We start from the raw sequence: 21,496 nt of genomic DNA, 5'->3' as shown, positions 1-21,496 counted from the left end.
CTTCATTTGAAGAGAACAGGTTGGGCCTGATTCCCAGTTACAGAGAGGCTCGCTTACACCCCATGGACAGTGTAAAGAGCCCTTACCACAAATCTAATTTCACCTTCCTTAAGGACTGTTTGCACTGGCAGAGGGAGGAGGATGCTTAGTGCCACTGAGAAGCAGGAGCTAGTCAGCCCGTCCCACCCCAGTCTGAGCCCATGCTGCACTGTCATACTGGCCCTGATCCAGAAAAGCACTTTCGTAGGTAAGCAGCCCATTGACTGTGATGACACCAGGATCAGAGCATGCAGTCACTTGAGAGATTAGACCATGTTGTCTGATGTCGTGGGCATTGACGTGTACGGCTGAAAGCATCATGCTCCATCTGCATTCTTCAGCCTGAGACATGTTGCAGGCAAGCCCTTGCTCCATTCGCTGCCATCCTGGGTGAAGGTCTGTGCTGTGTCCTTACCAGAACCTGCAGCTCCGGAGCAAAGGGGGCTTAAGTCATCTTTACACTCTCCAGATCCTGGGCTGCTCTGGGGGCTGGAAAGGGAGCCAGCTTTCCAAAATAAAAACAGTCCTGAGAGCCTGTGTACCTTACAGTGACCTGCCCAGACAGCCCTGTCATCCTTGCACTGCCCAGAATCCTTCTACAGCCCACCTTTCCCTTCCTCAGCCCTGCTTTCAGCATGGCCAGCCTTGCAAGGGGTTCCTTTGAGGATGGCCTTATCGAGTGTTTTATAGTACCTGCACCAGAGGAATCTTTCCTCCAACAACTATTGGACTTTCATGGCCCCTTAATGCAGAGATGAGCATCTTGTCTCCAGTGAGGGACAAAATATTGCAGGAGTTTAGATAAATCCTTCTGGCTTATAGAGGATCTCTTTTGACCCTAGAAAAATGTAAAGGGACAGACTTAAGCACCTTTATGTCAGAAAATGTCACCATTGCGTGCTGTTCATACAACCGTAGCTCTGCTCCTCATGTGGGCTCCACTGGGAGACTGTAGGTATTGCCTGGTTGCCCTGATTTCTGCACAGCACCCTGCAAAGGCAGCAATGATGGGCAGGGATTTCCTGATGAACATTTTTCTTTTGGCAATGCCAGTTTGTCAGAAGAAGAATGTTTTGCCTCAGTATGTCAATTATGATGGAGTTTTATATGGGGAAAAAATGGACAGGAGCGTTCTGAGAAGGTTGAAATGTTATATTTTGACCTTTTCAGAATGGAACATTTCAGTTTCCCATTTTGAAATGCCTTTTGGTTTCAATATTTTTTATTTTATATTAGATTTTTTTTAATTGAGAAGGGCTTGAATGTTTTGCTCCCAGGATCTCATTAAATGGGAAAATACCAGATTTATTGGGGATGGTTTATTTTAGATCAGGAGAAAATTATAGATCTTGGAATGTCTTGTTAAATGGAAAATCCAGCTCCTGCCCACTCCCAACATCAGACCATGGCTCCACATGTTGCTACATGACAAGAACCATGGAGAAAGCAGAAAGAAGAACTGTTTTAAGAGATGGAGTTTGCACATGTCGTCTGCCAGACAGGAGGCAGAGGGAGTGGACCCTAGAGATGTGAGGCTAGGACCTCAGGAAACCTCAGCATAAAACTTTCTCCTAATATCCAAGGCTGGCAGGATTAGTTTAATAGTAACCACAGACTGGAAGAAAACTCCTTTGAAATACTTTTCAAGATGGACAGCACTCAAATGTAAGCAGTCCTGGGGTGGAGGCAGGAACCCAGGCAGTGGCAGGCCTGAGTGGGTAGAATAGTATAGTGCTGCCCCTTTTTCCAACATCTGCAGTGATGCCATGAAAACCAGTAAGGTGTGAGAGTGCTGAGTAGCTCTGCAGGCAGGGGAGGGATCATCATGAGTTGCAGCTTCAGCAAAGCCAGGTCCTCCTAAAGCTGATGAGTGCTAGGTGCCAGTGTGGCGAGTCAGAGCCTGCATGCTCCACAAACCTCTCCCTGCTCTGCACAGCCCTCCACCCTCCACAGTAGCACAGTAGTTTGACCAGCAAGTGTATATTGCTGCATATCTGTACCTCCTTTGCCCCATCCATGATGCTGGCTACTCCTTGATACCATGACCATTGAAGGCCGTGGAGAGCATGTGCAAGCTTTTGTCCTATTTTCTTCCCTGCTCACACCCAGGCCTGCCGTGACCTTTATGTAGCCCAAGGGATTTGGCATGGGCTCTGAATAGTCCAGCCGGCCCTGCATGTACCATGCCCAGTATCAGTTTCAATGCAGCTGCACAGAAATCACTGCCCAGACTGTAAGACCCAGCTTTTCCAAATAATCACCACAGTGAAGCAGGCCATCCCATGAATCCACCACCCAAATACTCACTCAGCAAAAAAGTTATTTGCTTTTCCATTTAAAAAACATCCTAAAAATTCTTCACAGTAAAAAAGTTGGGGGGAGGATTCCTCCTCATCTCTCCCTGTCTAAAAGTGGAGGGGAAAAATATCTTATTTCATCTGCTGCAGCGGAGGGTTCGCCTTCAAGAAATCTCATCAGGGCTCAGGATTGGTATGAGTTTAACCATGATCTGCAGTAAAATAGCTGAGTCATATGCCCCCTTTTGAAAAAAAAAAACAACCCAGAGTTTGTAATGGAAACGTTAAGTGACTCCAGCTGGAACATCTGTTCAACGTGATTTCCGTTCCACCAGCCACATCAAAGCTGGCCTCCTGTGAGTTATGCGCTGAACATCACAAGTGGGATTAAAATCATGTTTAATAGTTTGATATGCCATAAACTATTTATATTGCCAGAGACTAGTGGCTGTATGGAAATTCACATCCTGTAAGGGAGACTAGCAGAGTTATTGCTTATCCAAACCCAAAGCTTCCTCACGTGTGGCTGCTCATTTTAACACCTTCCTTTATGGGTCTAAAGGGTTTTACTTTTTATTCTTTCTTAGGCAAAAGAGCAGGCAGTGGAAGGAAAAGGATGAGAGTAGGGGATCAGCGACACCCAGTTTGGGCTGAGAACACTTTAATTGAGGTTGTCATATAACCTCAGAGTGCCATAATATTTTAAGTCCTCCCAATATGTTTATCCCCACGACCCATGTAAGGTAGGGCACTGGTGTCAACCACATTGTCGCAGGGCACCTTAGTGCCTGCTCCTAAGAGAGGAGGAACTGCCAGGGAGAGAGCCCTGGCAGAACCAAGTGAGCACAGCTGTGGGTTGCCGGAGCAACTAAGGGGAGCCAGCTGCCTGTAGGGGGCAGGGCCTGGCCCTTATAAAGCCCAGGGCCGAAGCCAGGCTGGCAGTTCTCTGCCAGCAGCCGGAGAGGCAGGAGCTCCCTCGGCTGAGATACGGGAAGGAGCCTAAGTTGCAAGTACAGCTCATGATAGCCCTGGAGGCTTGAGCTATGATGAGGAGTTATGGCCAGGCGGCTTGCATTTGTGTTACAGCCTAGGGGCTTGTGGTTTTGCTTTGTGTTTGTGTTATTACTCCCGGAGGCTTGGGCGAGGCTGTAGGGGTTGGAGGAGGCCTCAATTTACTCGCACGCCAGTGCGTGAGCAACTGGCGGCGAGGAGCGTGGCCAGTGGGTCGCGGGCGCAACCCGTAGGTTGCGGACAGGGACCGAGACCCCGGATTGCGTGTGGGGGAACATAGCCCCCGGCCCCAGGAAAGGGGTGGTATTACTGAGTAGCCCAGCGTGGGTGCGGCGAGCCCCAGAGAAGGGGGGAGCACCATACTGAGCAGCCCTAGAGAGCGGGGCCATACTGAGTAGCCCAGCGTGGGCGCGGTGAGCCCCCAGAGAGGGGGAACGCCCTTGTACGTTATTGAGTAGCCCAGCGTGGGCATGGCGAGCCCCAGAGAGGGGGAACGCCATTGTGTTTTATTGAGTAGCCCAGTGTGGGCGCGGCGAGCCCCCAGAGAGGGGGAACGCCCTTGTACGTTATTGAGTAGCCCAGTGCAGGCGCGGCGAGCCCCAGAAAGGGGGAACGCCATTGTGCTTTGTTGAGTAGCCCAGTATGGGCGCACGGGCATAGCGAGCCCGGCTGCAGGCTAGTGCGGCAATCCCCCTCAGACCAAGGCAGGGCACTGCGGTTGCCCCTGAGAAGACAGGGAGTAGCAGCGCGGGAAGCCAGTCAGGGAGGGTATCAGTGCGGTTGGCCCATAGGACCGGAGGCCTGCTAGAGAGTCCCAAAGCAGAACCACACCGGCAGGGGAGGCCCAGAGTGGGCTAGACGGGAGTCCCAGCAAGAGGCTGGGCACGAGAGAGGGAGCCCAGAGTGGGCCACATTAGAGAGGAGGCCCGGGAAGCGGGCGTATAGACCGAACATCGTCGTTTACATCTGCGAGGCTTGGGGCGTGGTATCAGGGGAGGTAGGAGCCACGCATAGCCCATAAGGCTAGGGCGCTTGGGTAGCGCCCATTGTATGGGGAGACCCACGAGGGGTCCCGGAGCTGACAGGCCCGAGGAAACACAAGGCAGCCTCCCTATTACATATTCCATCAAGACATGGCGGGCGAGAATGGAGGGTGCCCTCGGGCCGGAGTAGCGCAGTGAGAGGGCCTCAAGGAGATCACGGCCCTCCGTGAGGACCCCGCCGTGACACACATTTTATAGTTTCCACTGGGAAAATGAGGCACAAAGGCCAACCCCACAGAGATATTTAAGTGCCCAACTCCTCTTTAGGCACCTAACCCTCTCTGCTTTCAACAAAGGTAGGATTAGGAGGCTGTGTGTGTTTGTAAAACAAGGCCAGAGATTTGTAAATCAAGGCCAAGACTAGGGCCCAGGTTCATAAGGGGTCTCAGTAGGAGCTATGTACCAAAATGTCTTTTAAATCTGGGCCAAATTCAGACATCTATATTCATAGAGAGTAAGTCAAGGAATTAGCCCTAGTTCAACTCCCTTCTGATTTATCATCCTAACTGCTGACCCATCTTTGTCTGGGGCAGGTTGGCATGGAAGTGAGCATTGGTGATGGTGGGGCCCAAGGTGGCCATAGCTGTTAGGACCTGTGGGATTTGGCCTTGGACCTCTTACACTTTGCAGGTAAAAAGCCAAACCTGTGGCACCACCAGTCTAGGGGGGCCAAGCACCAACCCCAGCTCAGCCAGGGCCTTCCCATGAGGTCCTCAGTGGGGGTCAGATGACCTGTATGGACCAATGGGGGCCACAAGCTCCTGATTGGAGGGCTATAAAAACCTCCCAGTGTCTGCAGGGCTTGTCACAGCATTAGTGTTGTTGCATGGGGTTGCTGTTGTAGATCTGTTTTACACTTGTTTCTGTCTTGCTCAGCTGCCTGCCCTGACTATATGACATTGGCTTGATGCCCGGAAGCCTGGATAGGTACCAGGCTTTGACTTTGGCTACTTATGCTCTGGTAAACCTCTGATTCTGGTCCTAGTGTGAACCACTAGGTATGATTCCTTATGCCTTCCTTATGGTCAGACCTTACAATAACCATTAGGTGCTTTTTGTGCAGAGATTCCCCAAATATTTTATGGACATTAGTGTATTCACCTTCACAACCCCTTTGTCTTGTATCCCCATGGACTTGGTCCTTAAAGGATGTTCCAACAAAGGAAGTAGATCCTGAGGGGCTATGTGTCTCCTATTCATCATAGCGGCTTCTTCCTGAAGACAGGCAGGAGACTTCACAAAGAGTGGTCCTGGCTTGTTGCTCTTCTATCAACTCCACTCAGTGCAGGTGTTAATGCTAGGGCTCTTCCAGATGGTGCTGTCAGGGGGCATGCTGAATATGAGAGACCCCATCCCAAGCAGACTAAGGTGCTCAAATGAGCCTTCAGATGGAGGGGGAGCTATATTGTACTCTGTTGCATGTCCATAGTGACTCGGGATGGGATTGTCTTCTTTTCAGACTAAAGTAGGGGAGTCCAGCACAGGTTCCCTCCTATTACTTTACAGGAAGTTTCCATCCCCCCTGCCCTCTCACATCCACAAACACAGGCATGGTCAATAGTGCCCATGCACTCACTTCCTCAGCAGCTGGCATCCCTGCGTAGGGAAGGAAGATCACACTCCCAGCTTTTGCTGTGAGTAGTGTAGAGCTCCTTGAATGACACTGCAGAGGGCCTCAGCTTTTCTCTCTTACTTGGTCATCTTCATAACTCCTTGCAATGTACTACTTGATGTGAAAAAGGGTATAGGAACCTGCCCCATGTTTTGCTCTGGCTCTAGTTGTTGTTTATGTGGAAGCAGGAGAGAGATTATTTCCCTTAGCCCCAATTCCAAACATGCCTTGAATTTGATAGTTTGGATTTTCCCTGCCAAGCAGGAATGAGGTAAATGGAGATCATGGCCCCAATTCTCAAAAGTACTTTAGCATGAGCCTAATTTTAAGTTATTGATGCTAATAGAGGTACTCGGATGTTTAAAGAGAGATACCTATCTTGCTTAATCAGGGCCCAGGTGGTAGTCTTGATTCTGATCGTTCTAATGAATACCAGACAGATACGTGTGTGTGTGTGTGTGTGTGTGTGTGTGTGTGTGTGTCATGCATGTGTACCCTCCTCCCCATTGGCTGCAGGCTGAAGCAAACTGATTCAATAATTCAAATTAATTACAAGAACCCAGGCAGGAATTATTATTGTAGCCAAGTGGAATTACAGTCTGATGAGTTATCATTTATGCAAATTTCTTCTTAAAAAAAAAATATCCCCAGCATCTTTGTTTCTGGTGGGGAGTTGCAGAAACCTTACTGAAGTACTAGCAAGCACAATTTCACTTGTGAAAGGAAAGATCAAAGACTTTAATTCATTTCCTTCTTGCTTTTTTTTTATCCACATTTTTAAGTGCAGGAGGGAGCGCTGCTCATTTTAATACAAAGAGACTCCTCTGTAAATCCTAGGCACAGCTACTAAACCATCAAACAATGGGGAAGCTACTAAAAAGAAGTGTGATTCATACTTAACAAAGGAAGGTGATTAGCTGTTGTTGTATAACAATGGGAAGTGTCAGGATGCCTGCAAATGAATTAGAAGCATGCTATATATCTCTGGGCTGTTATGTTAGTGTCTCATTTATATTCCCAACTGCGCCCATCTTTATTGTCATTTGAATTGCACATTTTAAATGAGATTAGGGTAAATTGAAAATACCTGTAATTTCCCGTCATAATTTCCCATCCAAAAGGCAGGTGGCTTCACTTTCAACAAAGCAGGGTTCTGGCTGTGTAAATATCACACGGCCTAATGAGGTGGGAACATGGTGAAGGAGAAGGATTGCGGTATCCAGCCTCGCTGTCCAGATTGCTGTTGCTTACTACTTCTCCCTTCTGTCTTTTGGAGCCTGGTGCTGTTGACAGCTGCTGGCACCTCTCTTCACTCCTCTTAGAGACCAGCTAAGGTCACTCCCAGGGGACAACTCATGCATTTCTTTGGTATGGATTGCATCCCCTGCTTTCCTATTGAGGTGAACTCAGCCCAGCTATTACTAATTAGTGCCTCCTAAGGAACCATTGCATGGGAAGAGGAGGCTACAGTAGTAAGTTGGCTAACATTGTATCTCCTGTAACCTAGTTGCTTCCCCTCCTCACCCCCATCCTTCTATTGTTAGTCCCTCGCTCCGGCATTATGTATTTCCCTACCGGCTTTGTCAGCTTTTTGGAGGGGGGGATTTACAATCCTAAACATTTACTAATAAAAGTCAATCTAGGTTACTTGCTCCCACCCTGCAGGGCACTGAGGGCTATCAATTCCTGTAACTGCAGGTGGACTGTCATCATCCCATCCACTGCTCCTCAGGCTCTCCCTTACTTTAGTACCAGCCTCTTCTCTGCCTTTCCACACAGTGGAGGTAACAGCCGTCTCCTCTGCAGAAGAGGAGAGTCACTGGGTGACCACTCTGTGGCTTGGATGACATCGGTGCCTGTTATTCTTGTAACACTGTGCCCATCTGTGCATTCTGGTTCTAAAAGCATGAGCTTACAGCCAGAGCTAATAAGTCACAAATGACTCCATACAGCTCAGCCCACCGTGAGAGGACAGATGTCTACACAGGGCAGTCTGTGAAGAATGTGTATTGCCTGGGAAACACAGGACAATGTTCTGCATCCTGGTTGTTACACAGAAACTCAAGCAAAGATGGTCAGAATTGTCCTCTCCAGCCTGAAAATGTATAAAGTCCCTGTTGTAACCTAGAGGGGTTATTCTTTCCAGTTCACGGTGAGAGGCAGGGCAGTTGGGTGAGAGAGAAATATGCCCACGTAATAGGAATACATGGAGGCTGATGTCTTCCAAGGCTGTTAACCTTTCCATCACCGAAAAGGCTGGATTTAAAGGAGATGAACTGAGGAAGCAGTGCAGTGAGTGCTGCAAGACATCCCATTCTTTGTCTTCAAATTTCTAATGGGGGAGCCACACTGGGGAGCATCTGTCTCGTATTTGCTGACACTGCCAGAAAGCTTCAATGGTGGGATACCAAGCCTTGAAATCAGTCGCATTGCCATCTGTTCTGTTGTGCGGTTCACATAGACAGTCTTGGTCACGAGAGATGTGTGCTTGGGTTATTGTACAAATTAGAACCGCCCATAACTCAGCATTTCTGCAGGAGTGGAGCAGACGGGGGAGAAGACTGTTTATGGTGTGCGGAGAATAAAACAGGCTTTCGCCAGTTCTTTATAATGGACCATTTTACAGTTGCCTGGTGCACAAGGCCATACTGATTCAACAGGACAAATATGTTGTCCTGTCCAATGAACCTGTGGCTGCAGAAGGCACTAGATCCTAGGAGGGTGAGTGCAGAGAGTTGCAGCATCAGCTAGTGTTCCCTCCTACCCTGCCCTGACAACACGTCCTGCATGAAAGCATGAGCTCAGTTGCCACACACACTAGTGTCTCTGCTACATCACATCCTCTCACCTGCTCAGTCTGGATACAGGGACAGTTGGCTGACAAATGAAAACTTGGCTCCAGTAAACTCCATGGCTAAATTTCTGCTGCCTTCAGTACAGCCATATATCTTGTGAATAAATGTAGTGCAATGTCCAGGGCAATAAAAATAGCACCTTTCATCAGCACAGCATTCTCAGACATGCACAGTTCAGGGGGAAATCTGTAAGAGCCGAGTCTTCCCTTGGTGTAAATCATTATGGCTTCCTTGATGCCAGCAGAGTCATACAGAGCCATCTGCTTAGGATTTGGCCCATGCTTTTCACTTATCTCATTCTCTGTGACTCAGATTGGGCCCAGTTTATTTCACAGATAAAAATCCAAAATGTTCTCATTAATCTTCCATGAGGCTTGCAGTCATGCTCAGCAGAGGGTCTGAGAGGTACCATTCCAAATGGCAGCGCTAATCAAGATCCACATGGATGTCCTCTGCATAGCACATGGCATGAATCAGCCCCATTCGGGTCCTGTTGACAGGGTTTGCTTTTCATTTGCCTTTGCAAGGGAGACAGGTGTCTCATGAATAAATGATTGTCAGTCAGATGATGAGCGGGAAAGCGCTGAGCATCTAGGCTCTGCTCCCACCTCCTGGAAATCTGAAACTTCATTAGGGACAGACCCCATGCTATACAGGAGCCCCAGCTCTGCCTGCTCATCTGATTAACATTAATGAGAAGCAGTCCACTTCAAGAGTTGTAGTGAGACAGACTCTACTGCCTATCTCCCATCCAGTGGAAATGGGAAATGCAAAACTAGTCCCTCTCTCTCCAAGGCCCTGTCCAAGCTTGTAGAACCTCAGTGCCATTGCCACCCACCGTACTGCAAGACCAAACGTGGTCTCCTCTTTTGGCAGCATCACTCGTATTGCCCCATATGAACACAGGTACAAACCTGAGCCTCCTGTCAGCAGGTTCCTAAAGGATAGCCAGAGAGAAGCTCTGTTGTCAAGATGTGTGTGGCTTGAGGTCTTATGAGAAAACAAGCTAGTAATAGTGAATAAGGCATCTATGTTGATTCTGTCACATGACTCACCCATAATCCTGGCGCACAAAGTTGGCTTTGGAAAGGACCAATTTCTGCCCCAGAGCAGTCTACAAAACATACACAATAGATGCCTTCCTGGTCATACTGTAGCCCTGTGTCCTGACCTATCCTTGGTGAACACTCCCCTGAGGACCCGTCTCTTTGCAAAGTGTCCTCAAGTCTTGAACCTACTCCTGCTGGTATCTGAGTCAGAGACTGGTGCTGCTTTTGGATTTCAAAATGAAGCTTTTGTAGCAGGATACAGTATCCAATTTTGCAGACAAAATCACTGCACAAGCTTGTATATCACAAGTCAGGCTTCCAGCACATGACCTTAAAGAGAGCTCTTTTCATGGGGTCTACAAGTAGCAGATCCCGTGTCCTCAATATGGGACAGACACTGTCTGGGAATATCACAGAATGAGAGAGAGAGAGAGAACTAGGTAGTTATATAAAATCTAGCCAGAAATAATCTTGACTTCCTCAATTTATTGACAGTCAAGCTCTACATTTTTTTTTAACTAAACGGCATATGAACATAGGAATTGTTAAATTGAATCAGATGGAATGAACCAGACGGATCTAGTCCAGTGTCTTCTACTACTGATCAATACCAGATATTTTAAGGAAGGTCTCAGAACCTAAGAATAACAGACATAGGATAATCCATCTTTCTTATAAGGTCTCATTCTGCTCTCTAAAAGTCTGAGATCAGCTTAAAACTAAAGAGGAGGTTCATTTTCCCTTCCAAAATTTGTTCTCATTTATAGCGGTAACTATGGATATTTTTGATGTCTTTATACATGTCCAGTCCCTTTTGAACCTTCCTCCTGCCTTTCTTCCTTGTTTTCTCTTTTCTTTCACTCTCCTCTGAATTGTGTTTGGCACTAAGTATTTTAGATGCTTATCATGTAAAAGGAAAAAAAGAAAAAGAGCACCCTTCTCAAAAGCCGAAAGGCCTGTGACACCAATATGGACTTGGCAGCGATGATTAGACTGATGAAAGAGCATAAATGCCACTTTCAAGTTAACAGATGCACAAAAAAAAAATCATCATTACACAGTGTGATATTAAATGGAAACATTTCAAAACAAAAAATTTATTTCCTTAAATGGGAATCAGAGGCTCCCTTTATTATTTTGATGTGAAATATTATGCCTAAGCATGTGCACGCATTAAAGCCTGGTAGATTGAAAAAACTCCCACTCAGTGTGGGAACATTATCAGGTCCCATGCAGTGGGGGAGTGCCTGGCTTGGAAGGAGTTTTTAGATCCTTCAGGAATGCAAGATGACACCATTATAAGAGCAAACCCACATAATGAATAGGGAGATTATTTTTCTATTCTTATACTGTGGTCATCACTGGAGGGCATTAAGCAACTGCGACTAACACCTGTCGCGTATTTGTTTGTGTGTCTTCCCCCCAGGGGGAGAAGCATACACCAGAAAAGGTATTGTCTTGGAAGGATGGATGGACAGACAGACAGATTGATAGACAGCACCTTCACTGGCTATGTATCCACAAACACCCAAGCATATGATTTAGAGGAAAATCTTCTGGCACCAGATCCTCAGCCAATTATTAAATCTGCAGTTTCCTTGCCACCAATGGAGTCAGACTGATCTATACACTGAGGCACTGACCAGCGCTTTTTGGTTGTTTTCTCCTTTTTTTGTGATTTGAATATGGCCTGATTTGGACCAGAGATAAAAATCTTAGTTTCTCTCATTCATTTCCCATAAGATCTGCAGCCCTCCTGCAGGTTTCCTCACATGCACACACATGTGGATTCATGTTCATAGTATGGAAGACAAGAACAGACCACAGAAATGGCCCTTGTACTTGAAGTCATGATGACCCTTGATTACTGCGGGAGTTCATTTTGCTGTCCTGGGCCAGTGTTGCCCTTTATGCTTTGGGGAGGGCCTCGAAGTGCATGCCTGATAGGTAGAAGAGCACCCACTCCCAGAACAAACCTGGCTCAGGTCAGTTGTGGCCACCCGTTGTTATGGTCCATCAGCTGTTTGGCCACTCGGTCACAACCAGGAAGCTGCTAGAGCACAAGGGTCATGTTCTGTTGCATCGTTAGGTGTCCAAGTGCTACTTAGCATTCGACAGGTAGATGGACGAGATCCCCTTATGCTAACTTCAGATCCTATTTCCCTCTGCATGACTAGACTTACGTAACAGAGAGACAGGGGCTTTGTGTTCCTTTAAGGAAGAAACAGACTACCGAGGGGGCATTGCAGGCCAGGCAGGTGCAGCCGGACAGTTAGACTTATTGGTGGGCACCTGCAGGCACCCAGGCAGATATAAGCTGCCCTGGGCAGATATAAGCTGGCTAGCTGGGGTTGGCTGCCCCAGGGTGAAGAGCTCCTGGCAGCAGGGCTCCTGCGGGGCTGTGGTGCTGCCTGTGGATCCCCGATGAGGCTCGGGGAGCTCACTAGGATGTACCCTGGGGCTGGGGGGCTATCCTAGCTGAGCGGCGAGGGAAAGTTTTCCCTCTTAAGGGGCAGAGGGCTGCTCTCCCTTTATGTTTATGTCAGCGCCCAGAGGCTTAGGTTTATGTTATAGCTTAAACAGGTGGTTTAAATTGGGACTGTATGGATGGCATATGGAGGTCCCATTAGTGCCCGGGGGGCATGCAGTCACCTTGAGCCCTGCCAGGGGCAGGCTTAAGTGACTGTTGAGGCAGGAGCCAGACAGGGGCCAGGGGCCTGGTGCCTGGAAGGGCTAGACCGGATCTAGTGCCTCAAAGTCAGGTCCAACACAGCAGGCCCAGGATAAAAGCCTGAGAGAGAGTAAAAGGGTGGAGGCCAAAGCGCCAGCAAGTGAACAATTCTAATATAATAAAAGCCTTAATCTGTCTGTCTGTAATGCTTTTGCCCAACTGCGCATGCGCCAACTGGCTGTGCCGGCCAAGTGGGCGAAGGTGGGCCCAGCTGAGTTAAAACGGGAGCCCCTCTGCCACGCCACCTCCTCCTGCAGGCTCCCATGCAGGGGCTCCCCCACCCCACCTCGCACAGCAGAAATAAATATGGGGGCACATGCACACACGCTTAGCCCCCCCAAAATTCTTTTTCTCCCTCTGCATGTGCATGCATGCATGTGTGTGTCTGTGTGTTTGTGTCTGTGTTCGTGGCAGGAGGCAGAGTGTGTTTGTGTGTCAATGTGCAGAGTGAGTGAGTAGAGGGCACACCCGTCTGCATGTATGCATGCATGTGTCTGCGTGTGTGCGTGCATGTGTCTGTGTTCATGGCAGGGAGAGTGTGTTTGTGTCTGTGTGTCCATGTGCAGACACTGAGAGTGCACGCCCATCTGCATGTGTCTGTGTGCATGCATGTCTGTGCATCTGTGCATGCATGCATGCGTGTGTGTGCATGCATCTTTCCATTGCAGGAAGGAGAGTGTGTTTGTGTCTGTGTGTCCATGTGCAGAGAGTGAGTGAGTAGAGTGTGCGCCCATCCGTGTGTGTGCATGCATGTGTCTGTGTTCCTGGCAGGGAGAGTATGTTTGTGTGGCCATGTGCAGAGAGTGAGTGAGAGTAGTGTGCTCCCGTCTGTGTGCACACCTGCATGTATGTGTATGTTTGGCCATAGTGGGATGCAGGGGGAGGGAGAAGAGGCAGCATGTGCACCCCTGTCCCCAGTCCGGCAGGGTCCCCACAGCCTCCCCCACCAGCACCAGAAGAGGAAGGGTCCCTGCCCTCAGCCCAGCTCCCAGGGAACAAGGGGACCTCCAGTTATGTGTTTGCCCAGGGCCCCAGTGCACATTAATCCACCTCTGGGCACGGAGCTGGATGCGGAGCGGTGGAGGTGGAGGGGGTGAGTTGGCACGGGGCCAGACACAGAGTGGGTGAGGGGGGGCAGGGAGTTGGCACAGGGCTAGACGCGGAGCGGCGGGGGTTGCAGTGGGTGCACGGGCCTGGATGCAGAGTGGGAGGGGGCAGGTTGCACGTGGCTGAACGCGAAGCAGCAGCAGGACGGTGGATGGCGACGGCGGCCACCACACGCAAGCTTTCCCCCACCCCCTTTTCCTGGGAGGCAGCAGTGGCACGGGGTGGTGGGTGCTCCGTTCTCATCTCCCCCCCCACCCCTCCGCCTGTCATTCTTGATGGGCATTTGGCCAGTACTACATTAACACCTGTGAGGCTTGGGGTGTGCTGTAGGGAAGGATTGGAGCCTTTAAGGCTTTACGTGCCCAGCAGGGCACGGTTACCTAGAAATGCCCAGTGAGGGGCATGGGACTAGAGAGGCCCAGGGCTGTGGGCAGCCTCCCTCTTATTACTAGTAATCCATCAAGGTGTAGCGGGTGAGAAGGGAAGGACCCTAGGGGCAGAGCGGAGCATGGTCATGGATCTACCAGGGAGTGTCGTGGCTACCCCTGGGATCCTGACATGCTACAACTTACCCTTTTGAGCCTACTCAAAAGGGATCCACTCTAGTCATGTACTTCTTGGTGCAATGCTATATACTGCCTGGAAAAATGTGTAACACCATGCAAGTATCTGAAACTGTAGTTGGAGAAAATAGTGAGGAGGGGAGGAAGGCCCTCTCACCTCTTTGCCTAGTGGTTTGGACACTTGTCTGTGGAGTAGGAGACCCAGGTCCCTCAACCCTTTGGCTAGAGGGGCTTGAACCTTCTTCTCCCCATGGGTCAGCAATGTCCCCTAACCACCAGACTGTGGTGAGCCAAGCCAGGGGGCTGAGAGCACCCTCTACTCCATCTGTGCTGGAAGGGAGGATATGTTGGCATATGCGTCCACCCTTCTACAGATAAAGAGAGGTCTTCAAGGTTCAGAGCTTGCAGTCCTGGCAATGGAGGTTGCAGCAAGTTGGCCTGATGGTAACAGAGCTTCTGGGTTCTGTGAGCACAGCTGTCACTGAGAACCAGTGTGCCCTAGTCTCCATCCCTGACCAAAACCAGCAATGTCTTCTGAGGGGAGCCCTGCCATACTTTGAGGTTTTTGGAAGAACAGGGCGCTTTCATTCCCTGTAGAAATGAAAGCAATTTAAAGAGTATCCCATCATACCTTTGAATCATTCCCAGTATACTGCATTAACCACACTGCTTCCATTGACAGTGAGGAGCATTGTGTCACAACCCATGAAGCTGCTGAAAGTTTCACTTGGAACCCCCCCACCACCACCACCACACCCACACACATGGCTCAGACAGACCTGGCTGGACTCCTGTTGCTCAGTTCGCAGGGATCTTGGGCATCCACAACTCCAGTTAAAGCCTGTGGGGCTGCAGTTGCCCTGCACCTATGAAAATCAGTCATCCATCCCAGGCTCTTGCAGGGCAGGCTGCAGGAGAACAGAGGTCAGTGAGGGGGTAATATGTGAACAGCAGGGCCATAGAGATACTCCATGCCTTCTGGAGTGCAGCCTGACTACCAGCTCCCTTGGTTCTCTCATTGCAGAGCACACAAATCCAAGAAGGAATTGATATCTATTATGACATCGTCTTCTCAAGGCAGCTCCCAAGGGCACCGAGAGTTGGGAGTGCTTAGTGGGTCAGGAAGTCATCATACATAAACCAGAGCTCTGTGGCTTGGAGAAGGGCAAGCCTCTCTCATCGCCCTCTGCAGAATCCAGCATCTCGCTTCGTGTGTGTGTGTCTGAGTGAGTGCATGTCTGTGCACAGTGTATGTAGGGGTGAATTGTGTGTGTCTGTGTGCTTGTGTGTTGAGCTTCTGCATCTATATTCACATTGTGTGTATAGGAGAGGGAGGTACTAATACTTGTATGTGTGTGTGTGTGTGTGTGTGTGTGGTATATGCATACTCTGGGTGCAGTGCATCTGGTATTTGTACAAGTCTTTGTGAGTTCTGATGCATTCGTGTGTGTGACTCATATGTATATCTCTATGAACATGATGCATATCATCACTAAGCATCATGTATCTGTGCCTAAAGAGTTTTCCTTTCCCCACGAGCCCCTCAAAGTGTGATCACTATTTTGTGCAGAGCTGTGTACTTCCCCTTTCTTCCACATCTTCCAGCTCTTTAGCTTGTATTGTTTCCAGCAGAGACAACCCCTGATATTCTAACCTCCCAAGCATGGCACTCAGCCCCTCTGCTACTGCCTCTGCCTGGTTTTAGCACAAATCATGGACAGGAAAACAAAGTAGGTGAGGAGACAGGAAGTGGAAATATGGGAGGAAAGAGAAAAATCTCTGGGTCTAAGCTGAACTGTGGCTGCCTGAATGATCCAGTGACTTGTAGCACGCCTCACAGGGAGACCGCAATCGTGGTGAGTTACTTGCCATTCACAGCTGCCATGAATAGACAGATTGGTGGGTGATGGTCTGAGTGCAGGTATTTAAGAGGTACAACTATCTTAGGCTCTTTTGCTAACAGCTGCCTTCCACAGTGGCAGGGTGGGAGAAGGAAATGGCTGGATGTTACAGTGTGCGTGAACAGTACAAGCTGCTCTTTTTGGCACGATTCCTGATGCGCAGCCTCAGCCTCTGGATCTGGGAAGAGAAACCCAGCTCCAGAGCGGCAGCTGATGAAGGTGCCAGAGCCCAAGTCAGGGCTGAAGTGTCATCCAGTGGCAAAAACAGCAGCTGGGGACTTAGGACACTTGCACTATGAATAAGCCACTTCCCCATCTTCATGGTTTTGTTTCCTCTCTTTGTCTTATTGGTGGAAGAACTGTGTCTGGAGCAGGTTTGCACAACCCTGAACACAATGGAGCTCCCCATGGCACTCTGTGAAGGAAACAGAGTGTGCGTGAGATCTAACCAAGTGCTGCAAGTGAGCCCTCCTATTGCTCTTGCACTGCCTTACCTTAGCTCAGCAGGTGACACAGCAGGTGCTGGAAGGCCTCCAGAAGGCTGGTGCTTGCTCCACATGAAGCACCCTCATTGCCCCATTGTTCTTCCAAAGGCAGTGTCCTTCTCAGAGGCACATACTGCGCTGACCACCCAACAGCAGGCCTGGGACTTTGTAGAGGTTACTAGGTCCTCTGCTTCCTGGAGCAAAGGAAGTACCATGGGTTCAAAGCCACTGCCGGTGTTGGGAACAGTATCACAGTGAGGCAAAGTGACCTGACCAAGGTCATGTAGCAGGTCCATCAGAAAAGTCAGAAACAGGGCTCCAACTCTCGGGTCTCAAGCCCAAAAAACCACATGCCTTCACTAAATTTTTGTTTGGGGAATTCTGGGCTTCTGGCACTAAGGGGTTAAAGCCATTTCATTGCTTACCTACCTGCCAGTTAGCATACTCCATCACAGTAGAAAGCCTGGCTGTGCAAGTGACAGGGCAGCTGTGTGATGCTGCAGTAGCCTACAGTTACCTGTGTGAACGCTCATGGGTTTTCACTGTCTCTCTGCAGACCCACCTCTCGTGAACCTGTCAGTAGAGCCCCAGCCCGTCCTGGAGGACAACACGGTGAAGTTTCACTGCTCTGCAAAGGCCAACCCTGCAGTAACCCAGTACAGGTAAGACTGCCTCGGTTGTCTCCTGTTTTTGTGGGCAACAATTCCTCCTCCTGGAGTGCTGCTTCTCTTTGAACAGGTCCCTGGCTGGCTACAGACCAGCACTAGCTCTAGAGACAGGCTCTGGTCTCCCCTCCTAGCTGTGATGAGCCCTATCTGGGATGGCCAGGCAAAACTCTAGCTGGAGCAGAGAGCTACCACCATCGTCTACTGAAATGCACCACACCTTCTTTTCAACACGGGCTCCCCCTCCTGGCAGAACTGAACTGCCCAGTGATGGGCCAGCACTGTTTGATGCTCCAGCAGCAATCCCTTGTGTCTCTGATGTTGTATGCTAATAGGCTTCGATTGTCTCTGCATCAGGCCGTCTGGTGCGTTTTGTTGCATACAGCATCTCCTCGGTCAGAGATTCACTGGCACTTTCAAGAGGATTAGAGCCCTGGCACTGAGCTAGCGGAACCATCTGTTTGGGGATGCAACTAGCAAAACATAGGCACCGAATGAATGCTCTATTATGGGGAAGTTTGGTTTATTATATTTTTTTGCATAATCTTTTACATTTTGAAAGATACAACTTCATTAGCATCTCTGTGTATCTCCTAACGATCACGTGCCTGGCACCCGCCTCTCAGCCTGCTTAATCGGATCAGCGCAGAGCAAACCTCAGGCACTCAGCAGAGACTCCAGATCAGGAGAAGGCCATATGGCCTGGAGCATGGATTTTTAAGGCTTGAGTTCAGGGTAGATGTCAGGGGATTCTCACTGCAGCATTACCCTAAATTGGGGAGGAAGATCTTGGCTTGATCATCAGGCTACACAAAGGAAAGTTGTAGGTGTTAGGTCACAATACACAAAAGGTTGAGGGCCTTTTTGTATAGATCATAAACTATGTGTAAGTGTTGGCAGTGGGGGGGGGCACAACTTCATGCTACCACCGCCACTTGCACAGCTGCCAGGTTCTGGCTCCAGCCAGGTTGCAGCCCTATGCCCTGCTGTCACTGCAGAAATCTGCCCTGTGCCCCTCCAATGGTGCAGAAATCGGGGGGGCACATGCCCCCTGTGGCCTCCCCCCGCCCCATGCATTGCCTATGGTGTAGAGGTCAGAGGTGAAAAAGGACTGAGAACACCTGGATTCTGGTCTTAAATTTGAAATTAGGCTTGGGCAAGTCAGTTAATTTGACTGTTTGTCAGTTTTTCCACCTGTGGAATGAAGATCCTCCCCTCCTCCCAAATGATCTATATTGGGTAGTTAATTAATGCTTGTAAAATCAAGGGTCATATGGTCCAAGTGTGGGTGAGTGGTGTCTTTTGCCCCAGGATCTAAACATTTGCTTTTAAACCTGCCCCTCCAAGTCTTCAAGCCCTTATAATTCTGTATGTGAAATTGGTATGCAGAGTCTGCCTGAGTCTGCAAGCAGCCTGAAACAATAGAGCTGAAAAAGGGATAAACAGGCTCATTTACCCACAGGTGGTGGGGATGCTGAACCCTACTGGTGCTGGATCCTAAATGTCAAAGGAGGTGAGACGTATCATCTGGAGCAGTGTTGGGGGTGTCAGCAGGCTCAGAGTTCTTACCCAGCTCTTCTGGGTTATTTCATCTCAAGTCTGTTTGTCCCCTATCTACACTTCAGCCTCCCCAAATAATTTTTTCTCCCTCCGCCTATGCCCCGGGCCTCCACCGGGGTGCATGCATGGGGAGAGCACCGGGACCTCACCCCATGCACCTGGACAAGCCGTCTGGACTCCGACCCTTCCCCGGCCTGGGCCAGCTAGGGTGCCACTCACCCCCGCCCCACTCCTTTCCTCACTGTGGGGTCCCCGATCTGCCCCATCCCCCAGACTGACCTGCTGGGCGGGCAGGGCGGGGGGGTGGGGCATGGTAGATCCTGATTTACCCCTTACTTCAAAAAGTGATCTTCACCTTAAAAAGGTTGGAGACTACTGCTCTATATCAATTGGAAGGACATGAGAACAAATTCAAGAGTTCTGGCTCAAACAAACACCACTAGCATCAAAGTCATATTTATACAGCACCAGCTCTGTTGGACACACGTCATAAGGATGCCTGACAACCAGCTCCCAAAACAGATCCTGCGCTCCCAACTCACCAATGGTCACTGCTCTAGAGGTGGGCAAAAGAAGAGGTTCAAGGACACCTTGAAGGCCAATCTGAAGAAATGGGATATTAACATCAATCTTTGGGAGACTCAAGCTCTGAATTGTCCCCAGTGGTGCTGTGAAGTTCTACCAGACATTGACTATTTTGAGCAAACTCAGCTCACTATGGAGGCAAACAGGTAAGAGAAACAAAGGGAAAGAGCTGTGATCCAAGATCAGTGGGATCTGCTCCTTACTCCTGGAACTACATGCCATGTCTGCAGTCGAACGTGCAGATCTCAAATTGGCCTCTTCAGTCATCTCTGGACTCCCAATGACTCCCCTGTCTAATGGAGGACTCGTCCTCATATTGAGGGACTGCAACAATATGCAGAGAATCCATCACATCCTGAATACACTGGACCAGGACTTAGGTAGTATAGTCAATATAGCGTGCAAAGCTGATCAGTAAAACCCACAGCCATAGGTCTGACATGATCAGTGTTGCTCTTTGTGACTAAGGACACAGCAACACCCACAGGAAGAGTAGCCACTGCGCAGAGAGCTCCCCTCAAGTGTTACCTCCCTTGTAACATTCACCCATAAGCCAGCATGAGAAAGGGGAGAAAGGACTGGATAGCCTGTGAGCAGTATCCTGCCACTATGCTCAGGGATGCTGGGACAACGCTACCTCTGACAGATGGTGCTCTCCACTCCTGCAGCAGGGACTGTGACTGGGTAGACAAGTGTGATGAAAATGAAACACAGATTCAAGTGGAATCCGATTATACATGCTTTGAACTGTTTCCTCGGCTCTGATTCACATGGCTTATCCTGAATGCAAAGCTATTTTATGCACCCCACCTATCCTGCAGTCCTGGCAGATCCAGCATAGCCGTGGAAAATAGCAAAGAAGAGAAGCTGGTACATCTCTGTTCTAACCTATGATCCCCTAATTGTCCCGAGAGGAGGGTTCTTACAAACAGCACACTGCAGCATCAGGTTTAGCAGCAAGCATTTCCCACATGGTCAAGCAACTATCCTACTATCTTCTCCTTCTGATATCCTAGGAAAACAGGACTGAGGGCTGGCACAGGCCTGCTGTGTCCTTGAGTCCAGTTGTCTGCTATCGCAGGCGCTCCATTATCTAATTCTGTTCAGAAACCATCAAGCTCTGCCTTTAACCCATTCAGATTGTTTGTCCTACTGCTTCTGGTTGTGATGGACAAAAACCTCCTGGTTCCAGCCAGTCTTTATTTACCTGCCAGCCCCTGCCCAGGTTCAGGCTCTTCCCCTCTTTTTCCATGGACCACACAGCTTCTCACTGCCCTACCTCCAACTACCAGCATTTCCTTCCAGAAAGTGTCTGTATGGCTGAGCTGTACTAATCAGCCCCTTCCATGCTTCTTGGCTGGGAGGCAGAGCATCAGAGACAATCACTGGCTCTGTCTGTCTGTCCAGCAGCTTCAGTGGAGAAACCCATTTTTAGTCACCACCGCTGAGGCCTCTTGTCTATCCCAGCTATTCCTAACATTTGCCAAAAGGAGGGCATCCTTTCCTTCTTTCCCTGCTAGATCAGCATAGTCCTGAAAGCAAGAGCTCCAAACTCAGGCTTTCCCCTTCTCCCTCCCTCCAGGGATAGTGTTGCTGGATAGGCCCAGTTGCCTGCTCCCCCCATGTCTCACGGGGATATCTCATGTCCAGTTGGTTCAGGCTGGCATGAAGATGAAGCCTGTGGCCGCTTATCTAACATTAGCTGAATGGCTTCCTCCTGCCTGCTGCCTGAGCTGAGGCATTTGCAGCATGATGCTCCCTTGGGGGAGAATTGGAGCTGGCTGTAGCTTTCCCTCTGCATCGTGGTGTTTGCCATGCAGCGCCACCTCTCCAGAGAGCGCCTGTGTTTGTGTCAAAGCCCAAGCTCTTAATTTGAGCTTATTCAAGCGCATCCGAGCATTCGCTTCAAAGGTTGGGGCTTGTTAGAAACCGCAGCCGCATGCTGCCCCATTTACATCTCGTTGTTGTAGCTGCAGAGAGCAGCAAAGGAAGC

General features: G+C 49.4%; 1 protein-coding gene across 3 annotated transcripts in view; it reads left to right on the top strand.

The window, feature by feature from the left end:
* The window catches only part of KIRREL3 (kirre like nephrin family adhesion molecule 3), an 833,106-nt gene that overhangs the window by 630,164 nt on the left and 181,446 nt on the right, over positions 1 to 21,496 (top strand). For all 3 annotated transcript variants that reach the window (XM_019490185.2, XM_019490184.2, XM_059720056.1), the window contains exon 8: positions 17,250 to 17,355. In XM_019490185.2, coding sequence (XP_019345730.1) covers positions 17,250 to 17,355 — 106 coding nt within the window. The remainder of the gene's footprint in view (positions 1 to 17,249; positions 17,356 to 21,496) is intronic.

Source organism: Alligator mississippiensis, chromosome 16 (assembly GCF_030867095.1).
Source record: "Alligator mississippiensis isolate rAllMis1 chromosome 16, rAllMis1, whole genome shotgun sequence".
Lineage (NCBI taxonomy): Eukaryota > Metazoa > Chordata > Crocodylia > Alligatoridae > Alligator > Alligator mississippiensis.
This window is presented reverse-complemented; position numbering and strand designations above follow the sequence as displayed.